This window comes from Natator depressus, chromosome 24, assembly GCF_965152275.1.
Source record: "Natator depressus isolate rNatDep1 chromosome 24, rNatDep2.hap1, whole genome shotgun sequence".
Taxonomy (NCBI): domain Eukaryota; kingdom Metazoa; phylum Chordata; order Testudines; family Cheloniidae; genus Natator; species Natator depressus.
In genome coordinates, this window is record NC_134257.1 from 7,268,735 (window position 1) to 7,282,727 (window position 13,993).

Consider the following 13,993-nt stretch of genomic DNA (forward strand, 5'->3'; position numbering starts at 1 on the left):
CCATCATTAATTGGCGGATCTTGAAGAAGTACTTGATGAGGAAAATGGACTGGCCCTACAGATGAGTTCAGGGAGAATATTCCATGCATAAGAAGCAAAGTGGAGGAAGGGTCAAATTGTTTTGTTGTGAAGCTGGTGTGAGTAGCAGCAGTTGAGGGCTGATGTTTGGAGAGATGAGCAGACAAGAATGAAGAGGCAGAGTTGTGAAGCTTGAACTTTAATATTTAGGAAAAAGTGGAATTCTTGTAATATCCTATGCAGCATTATAAATTGCAGCAGTAAATATGATCAGCACTTGGAGCTGTAGTGCACATTGTACTGTGCTTACTGAGGCAGTTACTGTCTGTTAGATTGGTCCTTAGAAGGAAAATATGTTGGTGAGTGGGTTTCTTCAATTAACATTAGCATGAGCTTCTACAGCCAGAGCTGGCTTGTCTTGTATTTCATGCAGGTAACTTCCCTCACTGTATGACAAGCTTTGAACCTGCTTTTAAATTCATGGAAATGTTTTGGTGTCATCCCATTTATTTCAGTTGGATGCTTATCCCAGCTGCTGCAGAGATGAAAAGTAAATAGCAGCTGTCCAGTGTCTTTTTTTAATGAAGTGGGAAAGGGTTCCCATAAGCACATTTTGTTGTTTTCATTCATCCCTAATTAGGTTAACAGCTTTTAAACAGGTTGATGCATCACGGGAAATATAGAATATCTGTCAAGGTTGGAACACTAGATCTGATCCTGTCCTTTCATCTTGTGCAGACAACTACATCAGTGCAAAGTGGAGGTCAAATGCTATCAGATCAGTGTGGTAGCCTTTCACACTCATTTCATAGTGCTGGGAATGACTGTGCAAAGTGCAGGACAATGGAGAATTAAGCACAGTGTTTCTGTGAATGCAGGATCTCTGTTTTAATCTGGTCCTATTGCTTCATTCCATAGCTGGAGTCAAACTTTTGAATACATTCTCAGAAATAGGACTTCAAGGGAGGAATAAGCAGCTCACCTAGTGTCCGGGGGCTGGGGTAGAAATGCCATAATAAATGTTTGTTGCTAATCAGCATGGCCTGCATAGTTGTGCTTCAGGTTTCTAGTAGGATTAGTCATTTTTGTCTCTTTGGCACAACAGTGCTTCTGTTTATACTCTCAACTATTTATACTCTGATGTTGACACTACTTCCTGCTGTAACTCATTCTAAACAATGAAAGGGACTTTGTATATTGTGTCCTGAATGTAGGAAAGACTCAAGATTGTATTAACATCTAATTCTAGATTTTCTTTAATTGTGCACTGACAAGTCTCAGAATAAACCAGTTTTGCTCAATTATATGAGGAACTGGATCCAAGACATGAGCTTATGATGTCTACCACAGGAGCAAAATATTGTATGATGGGAACTAGGGGATGGCTGGTGGTAAAGAGACAGCTTCCTGTAACTTCCCAAAAATCATCTTCCCCCCTGTGAGCTAAAGCTCAGGAACCACTTCTCTTCCATCAGCCTGCCTTCTGCAGAAGCTGGTGTGAAGTACCACATCTTGTTACAGAGAGCTTTAAAATATGCCTCTTCATTGTAAAGAGACAATCTTATTCATATTTTTTAAAAACCAGATATTGTTTCTTGAGCCATCTTAATTTAATAACAAAATCTTAACATTTAATTTTTAACAATTTGTGCTGCTTGGTTTTTTTATTTTGGCTGAGGACAATACAGTATTAGAATCCTTTTCTCCTTCAGCTAAGGCTTTGCTACTTTGGTTGTAAATCAGTATTGTCTGTTTAATTGTTGGTTTTAAAATGTACTGTAATGAAGCAATTGAGAGGGTTTATCTCTTGTAAGAGCTTGATTTAAAAAAATTTTTTTTACCAGTTTAGATAATTACTCGTTTAAAAATGGTAACTTGTTTCTCTACGTTTATCCTCTTTTTTTAAAATCTCTTCTGTGGCAGGCTCTGCTCAGTAAAACCACCTGTTGCTCTCTTCTACAAACCACCTGGTGCAGGTTCTACCATTGATGTGGGGTGCCTTTGCAAAATGGTGCCAGTGCTGAATGAGCTGGGCCAGTTGTGTTTTTGATGCTGCTCTCTTGGGCAGAAGAGGGGAGGGTGCTAGGTTTGCAGGCCAAAAAGGTGGTGGGGAGAAACAAAGAGCATAAGTGTTCTTCCACAACTTGGGCCAGCAGGGCCTGTGCCCAGCTGTAAAGGCTGCTGGGAGAAAAAACATGAAGATGGGAGGAAAGCACAACAGCTGCTGGGACTATGGCCATGCTGTAAGGAAATGCAAAGGATGCCAGGCGTGTGGTTAATGGCAGGTGTGGGGAAAGAAGTGTAACAAATGTTGGCAGCATCAGGCACGTGGGTGTGGGGGAGGAGCACAAAGGATGCTGGGAGCATGGTCAAGGTGGGGGGGGGAGAAGCAGAAAGGATGCTGGGAGCATGGTCGGGGGGGGGGAGTATAGCCCCGCCCTTCATTCTACAGCCCCCAGGCAGCTGCCTCCTTCCCCCGTTCGCGCTGGGAAGCCCTGATTGGACCGACACCCTTGACCCTTTCCCCAGGGGCGGGGGAAGGCCTCGGTCAATCGTTCGCGCTCCCTTCCCGCCTCAGGTCTAGCCCCTACACTTCGCACATGCGCAGTGATAGGAAAGAGCGCCTCAGTTCACGGCGCACGCCCGGCGCTTGTTTTAGAGAGAGCGGCCCGCATGCGCAGGAACGTGATTTCCTCAAGCTTGCGCACAATCAATTGGGAGGGATGGGGTGTTTGCGCGGTCACGTTCGCGCATGCCCAGTATGCTCCGCGACGCTGACGAGAAGTTTGGCATATGCGCAACCCCTGTGTGGCGCGTGCGTCGTGAACATCTTGCGCCTGGAGGGGCTCGGCGCGTGCGTAGTTGGCAGCGTCCCGAGAGGGGTTGGCGCATGCGTACTAGGTGGCTGTGGTTCTGAGGGTAACTTGAGAAACCTAGTACAAAATGGCGGCAGATGGGCGGCCTCCGAGCTGTGTTGGGGATGGAGAATAACCAGCCCCTGGCAGCCGGCTAATCGGTTAGCGGCTCAGCGAGCACAGGAGGGGCCCTTCAGGGGAAGGGGTCCGTTACAAGCCCCGCAGAGAGCGAGGGGGTGGGGTTGCGGCGCGTACCCCGGGAGGGAGCGTGAGTCGCGCGCTCCCGCGACCAGTGGCGGCCGCGCGACGCTCCCACCGTTTCGCGCGAGTGCGCGCCCGGCCCGGCCCGTGGGTCTCGGGACTGGGAGGGGGCGCGTGCCCGTGAGAGAGGCCGGGCGGGGGGCTGTGGCAGAGCGACCCCCTGTGTGCCACAGAGAGGAGGCGTGTAGCGGCCTGTCGCGCCTCCGGCCCCGGACAGGCCGGGCCCAGTTCAGCGTGAGGGGGTTTCACCTCTGTGCGTTGTGCCCGCTCTAGGGGGCGGGGATAGAGCCGCTCCATTTGCTGGAGGGGGGGGGGGCGTGTTTGCTTTGCTCGCTGTTGCATTGCCTGCGGTTGCGGGGGGGGTGCCGAGACCCTCGCGCGCGGCGTTGGGCGGGTTGCGCGCGTGGATTGCGTGCAGGCGAAGGGGGCTAGGGTTGAACGTCACGGCATGGAGGCGGCGTAGGGACCCCAGGGCAGAGGCGCGTTGCTGCTCATTGCGGTGTGCACCCTGGGGCGATTGGGAAACCCCAGCACGCAGGGGCTGCACGGGTGCCCTGCTTGTATTACCGCATTGCACGACCGGAGCCGGGCTGCGAAGCCCTAGCACAAGGCGCAGCAGGGGTGCATCGTTACATGCATCCTTCTTTGGAAGCGGCCCTGGTTAAATATAGCATACCCGTGCCGCGGCCAGCCCAGCCCATCTCTGCCCGGGCGCGCGCGCAGGAGGCACGCTCCCCCCCCGGGCGAGGGGGGAGGGGAGGACGGCTGAGCGGTGCACGCGCTCCCGGCCGCGGCGGAGGGTAGCGGCGCTGCTGCTTGTGCGACCAGGGGAGGAAGATGGCGGCCGGCGGCGGAGGCAGCAGCAAGGCCTCCTCGTCGTCGTCCTCCTCGGCGGGGGCCCTGGAGGCATCGCTGGACAGGAAGTTCCAGTCGGTCACCAACACCATGGAGTCCATCCAGGGCCTGTCGTCCTGGTGCCTGGAGAACAAGAGGCACCACAGCACCATCGTGTATCACTGGATGAAGTGGCTGAGGAGATGTGAGTGCGGGGGGGGGATGGGAGCAGGACTCGGGGGGGGCTCTTGAGAAAAAGGAACCGCGGCCTCGTTATCTGCCCCTGGATGAGCGAAGAGGGCACCAGGAGGGAGATGTGGGGGGCGGGGCATCTAGGAAAGTAGGCACCACAACCCCATAATTTTTCATTGGAGGGAGGGGGAGAGAGAGAGAGGGAGGCAAATGTAATGACTCCCCATCCAACCATTGAAACAGGTTAGCCAGGCTCATGGTGGATTCTCCGTTGCTAGCCGTTTTTAAATCGAGATTGGGTGTTTTCCTAAAAAGCATGCTCTAAGGATTATTTTGGGGAAGTTCTCTGGTCTGTGTTATGCAGGAGGTCAAGACTCGAACGCTGAATTGGGAGAGTGAGGTTAGGATGGAGGCATTAGGGGCTGTGAGGGACTCTGGGGAAATAACCCCTTTCTTCCTTTCACTTGCCTTCCATGTCTAGTCCCTTCTCCCCATTTTCCAAACCCTGTTGATCCAGACATATCTCCTGATATGAATCTCTCCTCTCCCCCCCCCGCAGTTATTGAGATATCTTTGTTCCTGTGTCACTTACCCTGTGATTCTCACCCTACAGACTCATTAATCTGCATCTTGTTTATATTCCCTCACTATGCATCAGGTTCTCAGTGGCTTCTCCTAGTTATTTAAGCCACCCCCACTCCAACCCAGATGGTTCCTTTATTGTGTTTTAAATACTTTGGAGTCTATAAACAAAACTATCGGTCTGTGTATAGCTGGTACAATCAGAGATGTTTGCAAAATGTGTTGGTTTTCTTAGCTTGAAAAATGCCATTTCTTTCATTTATTGATTGATGATTTGTGGTGTTAATAAGAAATAATAGAAATGCATGGTACCTCTTCCATTGTACCTCTTTAAAATAGATCTGTTTCAGAATTTAAAAGATCTTGCGTATGAATTTGTAGTGATCATTTGGGAACCCAGTGATTTACTGTGAATTTCTAAATTGGTTGAGATCTTCGTTTATAGTTCAGGACAAGTCTGGGAAATCTGTTGCGTTGCTTAGAATTTTTGTATGTGTGGTATTTGATTCACAAGCGGAAATGTTCAGTTTGAAGTGGATGTGAGTGTATAACATTTACAGTAATAGACGTTCTAACACAACTTCACAAAAGTCCAAAAACTGTAATGGGAGGCAACAGAATGTTTGGGGTAGGGAGAGAGGGAGTGTATTGAGAGGATGAAGGGGAGACGACTACCTTCTTGTACCACAGGTTTCAAATATATATTTAATAATTGATAGCTAGTCTTCTTCCTGCTTTAGTAAACTTATTGAAGTTAAGGATCTCTGAGGCATAATTATCCAGAGAAGAAATTTTTGGAGCACATAACTTCTAGGCAAGCCATTCTAATCTCTCAGTTTTATCATATGGCATTATCATTGCTGTGTATGTTCCTTACAATGTTAACCAGTAACTAAGGAGTTCTCTCCAGAGTCTCAGGTCTGTACTTATTTATAGTTGCATCTGAAAGATTTTAGTATACAATTCCAAGAAAAAAATAAGGATGTAAATTAACCTCCCGGAACATCAGCTCTCATTTTTGGGGGCTAGCCACAGGCTTCTTCCCCCACTCCCAAAATAGTAGTCTCTTTAGACGTGGATAGGAGGAAGAGTATTGGATATTAAAATCAAATCTAGAGAGCACTGGCTGTAGTTGTATTGTGGACTTGACAGTGGAGAGATTAATCATTTTCACTAATCTAAACATGGTTTGATCATCTTTGCTGGAATTGCTCTTTCATATGTCCTTAAAACATTCAAATCTCGTACTGTCTCAGTATGAGCTAAAGCAAGTTTTGCAGGCGTAAGGAGGTAACATTAAAGTGGCATTATAACTTTTTATGTTATGCTTAAAAATGTTTGAAATAGTTCATTCTCCATTTTAAGGGTTGATTAGAAGTGAGCTGTAGCTCATGAAAGCTTATGCTCAAATAAATTGGTTAGTCTCTAAGGTGCCACAAGTACTCCTTTTCTTTTTTCCCTGTTTACTTTGATTGTATTTGAGGGCTCTCTACAGAAGGAAAACAGGATTGAGTCCTCATTCAGGAGCTATGTCCTTCACTTGCATCACTTATTCTAATCTGAGCAGGCTGAGGAATGCTGTGAATTAATTGGCAGAATAGATTGTAAATTGTTATAAATTTTGATACTTGTAAGGTACAGTTATTAGGGCTTGAATTGCAGGTATTTATCTAGATGCAGAGATTATGGCGAGTAACTATTACACACTGCTTCAGTTAGCATAACTTTTACATTTTAAAATCACACATCAATTCTTCCTAGCAGTCTGAAAGTCTCAAAAGCAAGACTTGCTTGTCATTTGGAATAAACTGAGATGTATCTTGCAACAAAGGTCAATGAAAATTAAGGTTTTGGAGCAGTCTGCAAGTAAAGGGGACATTTTGTGAGAGTGGGACATTTGCAACTCAGCTAGCATGAGGGTTCAAATATAAAATTAAACTATTTTCTTTGCCTTTTAATCAGCATAAAAAACACTTCATTGTTGAAATTTTCAACAATACAGTTGTCTGACTTAAGTGTTAAACAGTTTATTATTGTCAAAGGTTGTAATTAAACTTTATTTTCAGATATGTGAACTCAAATGTATATCATAGTGAGAAGTGAGTCTTCTAGGGCTGGGATTGCTGGGCAGAGCAAAATAGAGTAGTTCATAATTTTCTTTTGTTTTGGTAGTGTGACAAGTAGTTAAGTTGTCTTTTTTTAATGGTATCATGTAAGAATCAAAATATTAACTCTTAAGAAACTGCTTTTGTCAAAACCTCTAATGACCTTTTCTTTTCTAAAGCTCAGAACCAGTACTCCATCCTCATCCTCAATCTGTCATCTGCCTTTGACACCATTGATCATGCTCTTCTTTATATCCTGTCTGTCATGGCTTCCATGACCGTATCCTCTCCTGGTTCTGCTCTCTAATTGCTCCTTCAATGTGTCCTTTGCATCATCCTCTTCATCACCCGCACATTTCTGTGTAGTTTCCACAGATCTCTGTCCTTGAGCCCCTTCTTCCTCTATACCTTACCTCTGGGTAATCTCACCTACAAAGAAAATTCAGCTACCATTTCTCTGCTAAGGACTCACAGATCTACCTCTCTACTCCAGACTTGTCTTCTGTCCAAACTAAAATCTCGGTCTTTCTGACATCTACTTGTGAATGTCTAGCCATCAGCTCCGTCTCAACATGGATAAAACAGAGCTCTTAATCCCCTCCCCCATAAACCTCCCTGCTACCTCCAATCCCATTCACTGTGGACAACACCACCATCCTGCTTGTCATTCAGGCCTCTAACCTGGGCATCATCTTTGACTCAGATCTCTCTCTAAATCCTCCCATTTAGGCTATATTTAATTTTCCACATAGGGCCTTTTTTGTTCATCCACTTCTAAAACTCTTGTCCAGGCTGTCCTCTCGCATCTTGATTACTGCAACATCCTTCTCTCTGTCCTCGACAAATGCAGTTTTGCCCCACTCATATCTGTTCAGAATGTTGTCACAAAGATAATTTTCTTAGACCATGTCATCCCTCTCTTTGCATCCCCCCTCTGGCTCCCCCTTCTCTATCACGTCAAACAAGCTGTTTACTTTCAATTTGAAGGAGCTTCATGGCCTATCCCTACCTATTATCTCTTAAGCTTAAGGTTAAGATTTTGTCATGGTTATTTTTAGTAAGCCATGGACAGGTCACAGGCAATAAACAAAAATTAATGGTAGCCTGTGACCTGTCTGTGACTTGTACTAAAAATAACTGGGGGTGTGGGGGGAGGGAGGGAAGGAATGACAGTCGAAGCCCCACTGTGTGTGGACTGACAGCCTGAGCCGCACTACAGGGGCTGGGGTGCACAGCCACAGGAGGGCAGGGGGGCGCACATCTCCTGTCACTGGTAGCTGAAGCCGAAGAAGTCATGAAAATGCAGTAAAGTCACAGAATCTGTGACTTCCATGACCTCTGCGACTAAATCATATTCTTACTTATGCACTATCGAGACATTGATTTCCTGCCTTCCATCAGCCCAGGATGCATAGGGCCCTACCAAATTGGACATGAAAAACACGTCATGGACTGTGAAAACTGGCTGTTGTAGGGAAGACCAGATTTCACCGAGTTGAGCAGCTGGAGAACAGTGGCTGCTGGCTGGGAGCCCAGCTCTGAAGGCAGCACCACCACCAGCAACAGCATAGAAGTGAGGGTGGCATGCTATGATATTGATGATTACCTGTTCTGTTCATTCCCTTTGAAGCACCTGGCACTGGTCACTGTCAGAAGACAGGATACTGGGCTAAATGGACCTTTGATCTGACCCAGTATGGCCATTCTTATGTTACTGCCACCCTTACTTCTGTGCTGCTGTTGGCGGTGGTACTGCCTTCAGAGCTGGGCACCAAGCCAGCAGCTGCCCACCAGCAGCAGCACAGAAGTAAGGGTGGTAGTATCACTACCACCCCCCCAATAGCTTTGCGACACACACACCCCCTTGCACTTACCCCATTTTGGGTCAGGACCCCAACGGTTACAATACCGTTAAACTTCAGATTTAAGTATCTGAAACTGAAATGTATTATTTTTTAAATCTTATGACCATGAAATTGACCAAAATGGTCCATGAATTTGTAAGGCCCTAATGATGCAGCTTCCATCACCCACTTGATACATTTTCAGATACCTTCATGCTTTCTTCCATGCTGCCCCTCATGCTTGAGAGGAACTCCCCATAAACACCACAAAACTAATTATTCTCCTTCAGATTCCACTTTAAAAACTCTCCTTTTCTATCATCCCTACAAAAACTTGACAATAGTTAGCTGGCTGTTGTACTGAGTCCACTGCCTATCATGCTGAGCCAATTTATTTCTCATTGTTTCCTCGTACTCTCTTACCTGTCTCTGCATCCACCCATTGTTTGTTGCCTCATACGTAGGGTATGTCTACACTTACCAAGGATTGATGCGGTGATTGATCCACTGGGGGTCGATTTAGCGGGTCTAGTGAAGACCCACTAAATCGACCACAGAGCACGCTCCCGTCGACTCCGATACTCCACCAGAATGAGAAGATTAAGGAAACTCTCCTGTCGACCCAACGCGGTGTGGACACCGCAGTAAGTTGACCTAAGCTACGTCGACTTCAGCTATGTTATTCACATAGCTGGAGTTGCATAACTTAGGTCGACTTAACCCCGTAGTGTAGACCTGCCCTTAGGTTGTGAGCAGTTTGGGGCATGGACTGTCCCTTTGTTCCATTTTTACAACACCTAGCACAAAGGAGTCCTGGTCCATGATAATACAAATAATAGCTGGTAATAATTAAGAAAATTTGATTTGCTTTTATTTTCTGCAGCTCTTAAATGTATTTTTACTCTAAAAGCCTGTAAAAATATCTAATAGCTGTTATTTTCGGAGAGCCTCTTGCAAAAGGTAGAATTAATAAGATAACGGAGTGGCTTTGTCTCAGAATTCTTAATAGAGTTTTTATAAGATTAAGATGAAGGTACAGTAGAATCCAGTTGTCCGACCCTCCTTTAACCAGTTCTCCTTATTAACCAAACAACCAGCGCGCACAGATCCAAAAGAGGGCGATCTCTCCTGTGCCCTCTAGATGGCATTGCAGCCTCGCACTTTCCCATTCTCTGGGTTATCCGAATTTTTGGTTATCCGATCTGGCCTGAGTCACAGATGTGGCTTCTAATTTTCCCAGGGGGGTGCTCAACCTCTGCTCAGTCCCAGGCACCACCTCCACTCTACCCCTTCCACCAAGGCCCCACTCCCTCCCTGCCTCTTCCCCTCCCTGGTCCACCCCCGCCCCACCTCTTTCCGCCTCCTACCCTGAGTGCGCCCTGTCCCCCCCTGCGCCCTCCCCCCTAGTGCCTCCTGCATGCTGCGAAACAGCTGTTCCGTAGTGTTCAGGAGGCGCTGGGAGGGAAGGGGAGGAGTTAATCGGCAGTGGCCACTGGCAGGTGGGAGTGGGGCGGGGGAGGGAGGGGAGCTGGCTGCCGGCCTGAGTCCCAGTTAGATTGAATAAATGGGGTTCTTCTTGTTAGAGCCCTGTCTGGGACAATTTTTTTAATCCCACCTCACAATTCCCATTCGCTCCTGCATTTTTTTGTTGAATAGTTATCCTGCAATTAAGACAGCAAATTCTGTGGGACCTGCAGGATCCCAGTCCCACTGCAGGACTCTACTGCTTGTATTTATATTGAACTGGTGTTTACATCTCTTAGTAGGGTGACACTGTTAAAGGAAGCATTGTACAAAAATTAAATTGATCAATGTTATAGGTGGTATTTCTGAAATACTTGCCTTATACAGTATTTTTTTATGGTTTACAAATTCATTAAATATATGAATAAGAGAATTAGAAATTTTTCTATGAATTAGAATGTCATCTGTTGTGACATTAGCAGCACTTTTAAAAAGACCATTGATTTTCATGCTTCAGGTTGGAAACTGTGGTCAGGAAGAAATCTCCCCACTTACACCCACCATCATATAATCAGTCTTACACCCTTGGCTAGGTTCTCATCTAATGGTTTCTACCATTCTCTGGATACTGCTTGAAACAGAACATTTATTGATTTTTGTTTTGATATTTGAGTTATTTTCTTTAATTCCAAAGTTTTCTTCCTCTGTTTATATCATATAGTATGTATGTGTTATAAAATCCTGGCAGATTTTTTTCCCTCTACATTTCTCTACTTTAAGTCTCTTAACAGATAAGGTACTATCTAATTCTTATACAAAAGATGTGATGCTATTTGAATGGAACCATTCCTTTTTTAATGCAAAATTAGCGCTGACATTTTGGATATCTGTCAGCACATGATTGAATTACCTCTTCACTAGTTTTTTGTTCTAGTAGTAAAATCATAAGGACAATGACCACTTGCTTATGTGAAAACCGAAAGTTTCAATAAAATAGACAATATTTGCTTTATAGAAGTGTAAGGTATTTAATGCTGTGAATCACTTTTTCTCCAAAACTTACTACTGTGAATCTATATTATAAAAGGTTTCAGAGTAGCAGCCGTGTTAGTTTGTATTCGCAAAAAGAAAAGGAGTACTTGTGGTACCTTAGAGACTAACCGATTTATTTGAGCATAAGCTTTCATGAGCTACAGCTCACTTCATTGGATGCATCCGATGAAGTGAGCTGTAGCTCACGAAAGCTTATGCTCAAATAAATCGGTTAGTTTCTAAGGTGCCACAAGTCCTCCTTTTCTTTATATTATAAAAGACTTTCTGACAGGAGTATCTAATTTATTCAGTGTGCTTAGTATTTAGTCACAACTTAAATATAACTGCTTTTCAGGTCAGTAAACCATGCATTTATTAACTTGAGACATGTTAGTCCATCAAGCAATATAACATCACTTAAAAAAAAAAAAAAAAAGCACAGGAGGTGCAATTGAAGAAGAATTTGAAAAACATTTGGCCATAGGCAGTGTGAGATCAATAATACAGTTTACTGTTTCATGAGAAGAACTGATGTCTCCTTTACAATTTGTTGAGACATCATGATCGAATAAACGGTCTCTTCATTCATTGATGTATAATAAGAATTTATTCAGGTACCTCCCAGTATGTTAACTGTATGCATTCCCAGCTTACCAGTTGCATAACACAATGATTTAAATTTGCTTCTCTTTTTGCATATGACTGTTTCATAAAACCAGTGTGCAGTGTGTGTTCTTATTTTGATGTAGTTTTTAATCACTAAAACACTGCATATTAAGACTTGTGTATAACTAAAGATATAGCCTTATCAACTCTGATTTATTTGAACATACTTTTTTTGTAGTTTGTAATTTGGAAGGGTTAGAAGAACCAATTGACCCTAACTGAAAAAAATAAATCTTATTTCTGCCTTGGTGCATGTGTTAAAGTTCAACATCATGAAAACTGCTGTGAGGTTTCAAGTGCTGGATTGTGGCATAATTAATTGAATTTAGCTGTTAGTTCTAACTGACTTTATTTGCCACTTGAAGAAATCTGTAGGATGGTTGATTTAAAGAAGCCTAAAACTTGACTTAAAGGGGCTGTCAAGGTTCCTTCCCCACTCTGAACGCTAGGGTACAGATGTGGGGACCTGCATGAAAACCTCCTAAGCTTACTTTTACCAGCTTAGGTTAAAACTTCCCTAAGATACAAACTATTTTAGCCTTTGCCCTTGGACTTTCGCTGCCACCACCAAACGTCTAACACCGGTATTATTATTATTATTAGGAAAGAGTTCGTTTGGAAACGTCTTTCCCCCCAAAATCCTCCCAAATCTTACCCCCTTTTTTCTGGGGAAGGTTTGATAAAAATCCTCACCAATTTGCATCGTTGACCACAGACCCAAACCCTTGGATCTTAAGAACAATGAAAAAAGCATTCAGTTTCTTAAAAGAAGAATTTTAATAGAAGAAAAAGTAAAAAAGAATCACCTCTGTAAAATCAGGATGGTAAATACCTTACCAGGTAATTAGATTAAAAACATAGAGAATCCCTCTAGGCAAAACCTTAAGTAACAAAAAGACACAAAAACAGGAATATCCATTCCATTCAGCACAGCTTATTTTCTCAGCCATTTAAACAAACAGAATCTAACACGTATCTAGCTAGATTACTTACTAAGTTCTAAGACTCCATTCCTGTTCTGTCCCCTGTAAAAGCATCACACAGCCAGACCCAGACCCTTTGTTTCTCCCCCCCTCCAGCTTTGAAAGTATCTTGTCTCCTCATTGGTCACTGTGGTCAGGTGCCAGCGAGGTTATCCTAGCTTCTTAACCCTTTACAGGTGAAAGGGTTTTTTCCTCTGGCCAGGAGGGATTTTAAAGGTGTTTACCCTTCCCTTTATATTTATGACAGGGGCCCTGGCAATACCAAAACAAATTATTTAAAATAAATCCTTAAATTATTATAATTTTCTTGAGGTCTAACTTTTTGATATTGTATGGAAGATTTCTGGCAGTCTGTGTAGACAATACAACTGTGACAAAAATGCTTCCAGTGACCAATGGATGGATTTAACAAAGTTGTACAGAATTTTTAATAGCATTATGGTAAACCCTCTTAATTTGGCAGAATAGTTGTCTAGTAGATTAATACAACTGAATTTTAAAGTTTGACCTGCTCTTCACAATTTTGGCTGCTTGTTTTAAATTTTTTTTGTAATTGACTCATCTTAGATATCAGTCATGTTTTAAGCCCAATTCTGCTGTTTTTTACGGCACTGTAGAGGAAGGTTTAAATTCAGAATATCTTTTGTGGGAGGCAGTGGCCTGGTGGATGGAGCACTATTCCCAGATCTGCCACTGGCCTGTTGAATGACCTTGGGCAAGTCATTTCCTCTCTGCCTCAGTTTCCTCATCTGTAAAATGAAGAGAAAGATACTGATCGTTGTAAAAACATGTTAAGATATATGGATGAAAAGCACTAAAGAGCTAAGAATTGTTTTTATTATTAAATAACAAATCTTAACTTTTTTCATATCGGGTTTTATATTAAACATAAATTTGGGGCCTAAACTACTTGAGTGTCCTGTTTCATAACTGTTAACCGCAGTTAACACAGCATAATGAAAATGGCAAGAAATCTCTGTGTTAAATAATAGCAACAATGATTGTCCATAAATACTTTACTTTTCTGCTATTCAGTAATGAGTGAAAAGACTTCCCTCTGGGAACTATAAAGTGAGCCTTGTAAATTTCATTTTGCTACTCCTGCTGGGACCCTCCTGTGGGCAGGAGTAGTAGAGAGGGTGGACTGTATTCTTTTG

The 13,993-nt window shown here is 43.8% G+C and overlaps 1 protein-coding gene across 2 annotated transcripts in view; it reads left to right on the forward strand.

Moving 5' to 3' along the window:
* The first annotated feature begins 3,554 nt into the window (after positions 1-3,554).
* The window catches only part of RPRD2 (regulation of nuclear pre-mRNA domain containing 2), a 50,089-nt gene continuing 39,650 nt past the window's right edge, over positions 3,555-13,993 (forward strand). For both annotated transcript variants that reach the window (XM_074939051.1, XM_074939052.1), the window contains exon 1: positions 3,555-4,173. In XM_074939051.1, coding sequence (XP_074795152.1) covers positions 3,972-4,173 — 202 coding nt within the window. In that variant the 5' untranslated portion in view covers positions 3,555-3,971. The remainder of the gene's footprint in view (positions 4,174-13,993) is intronic.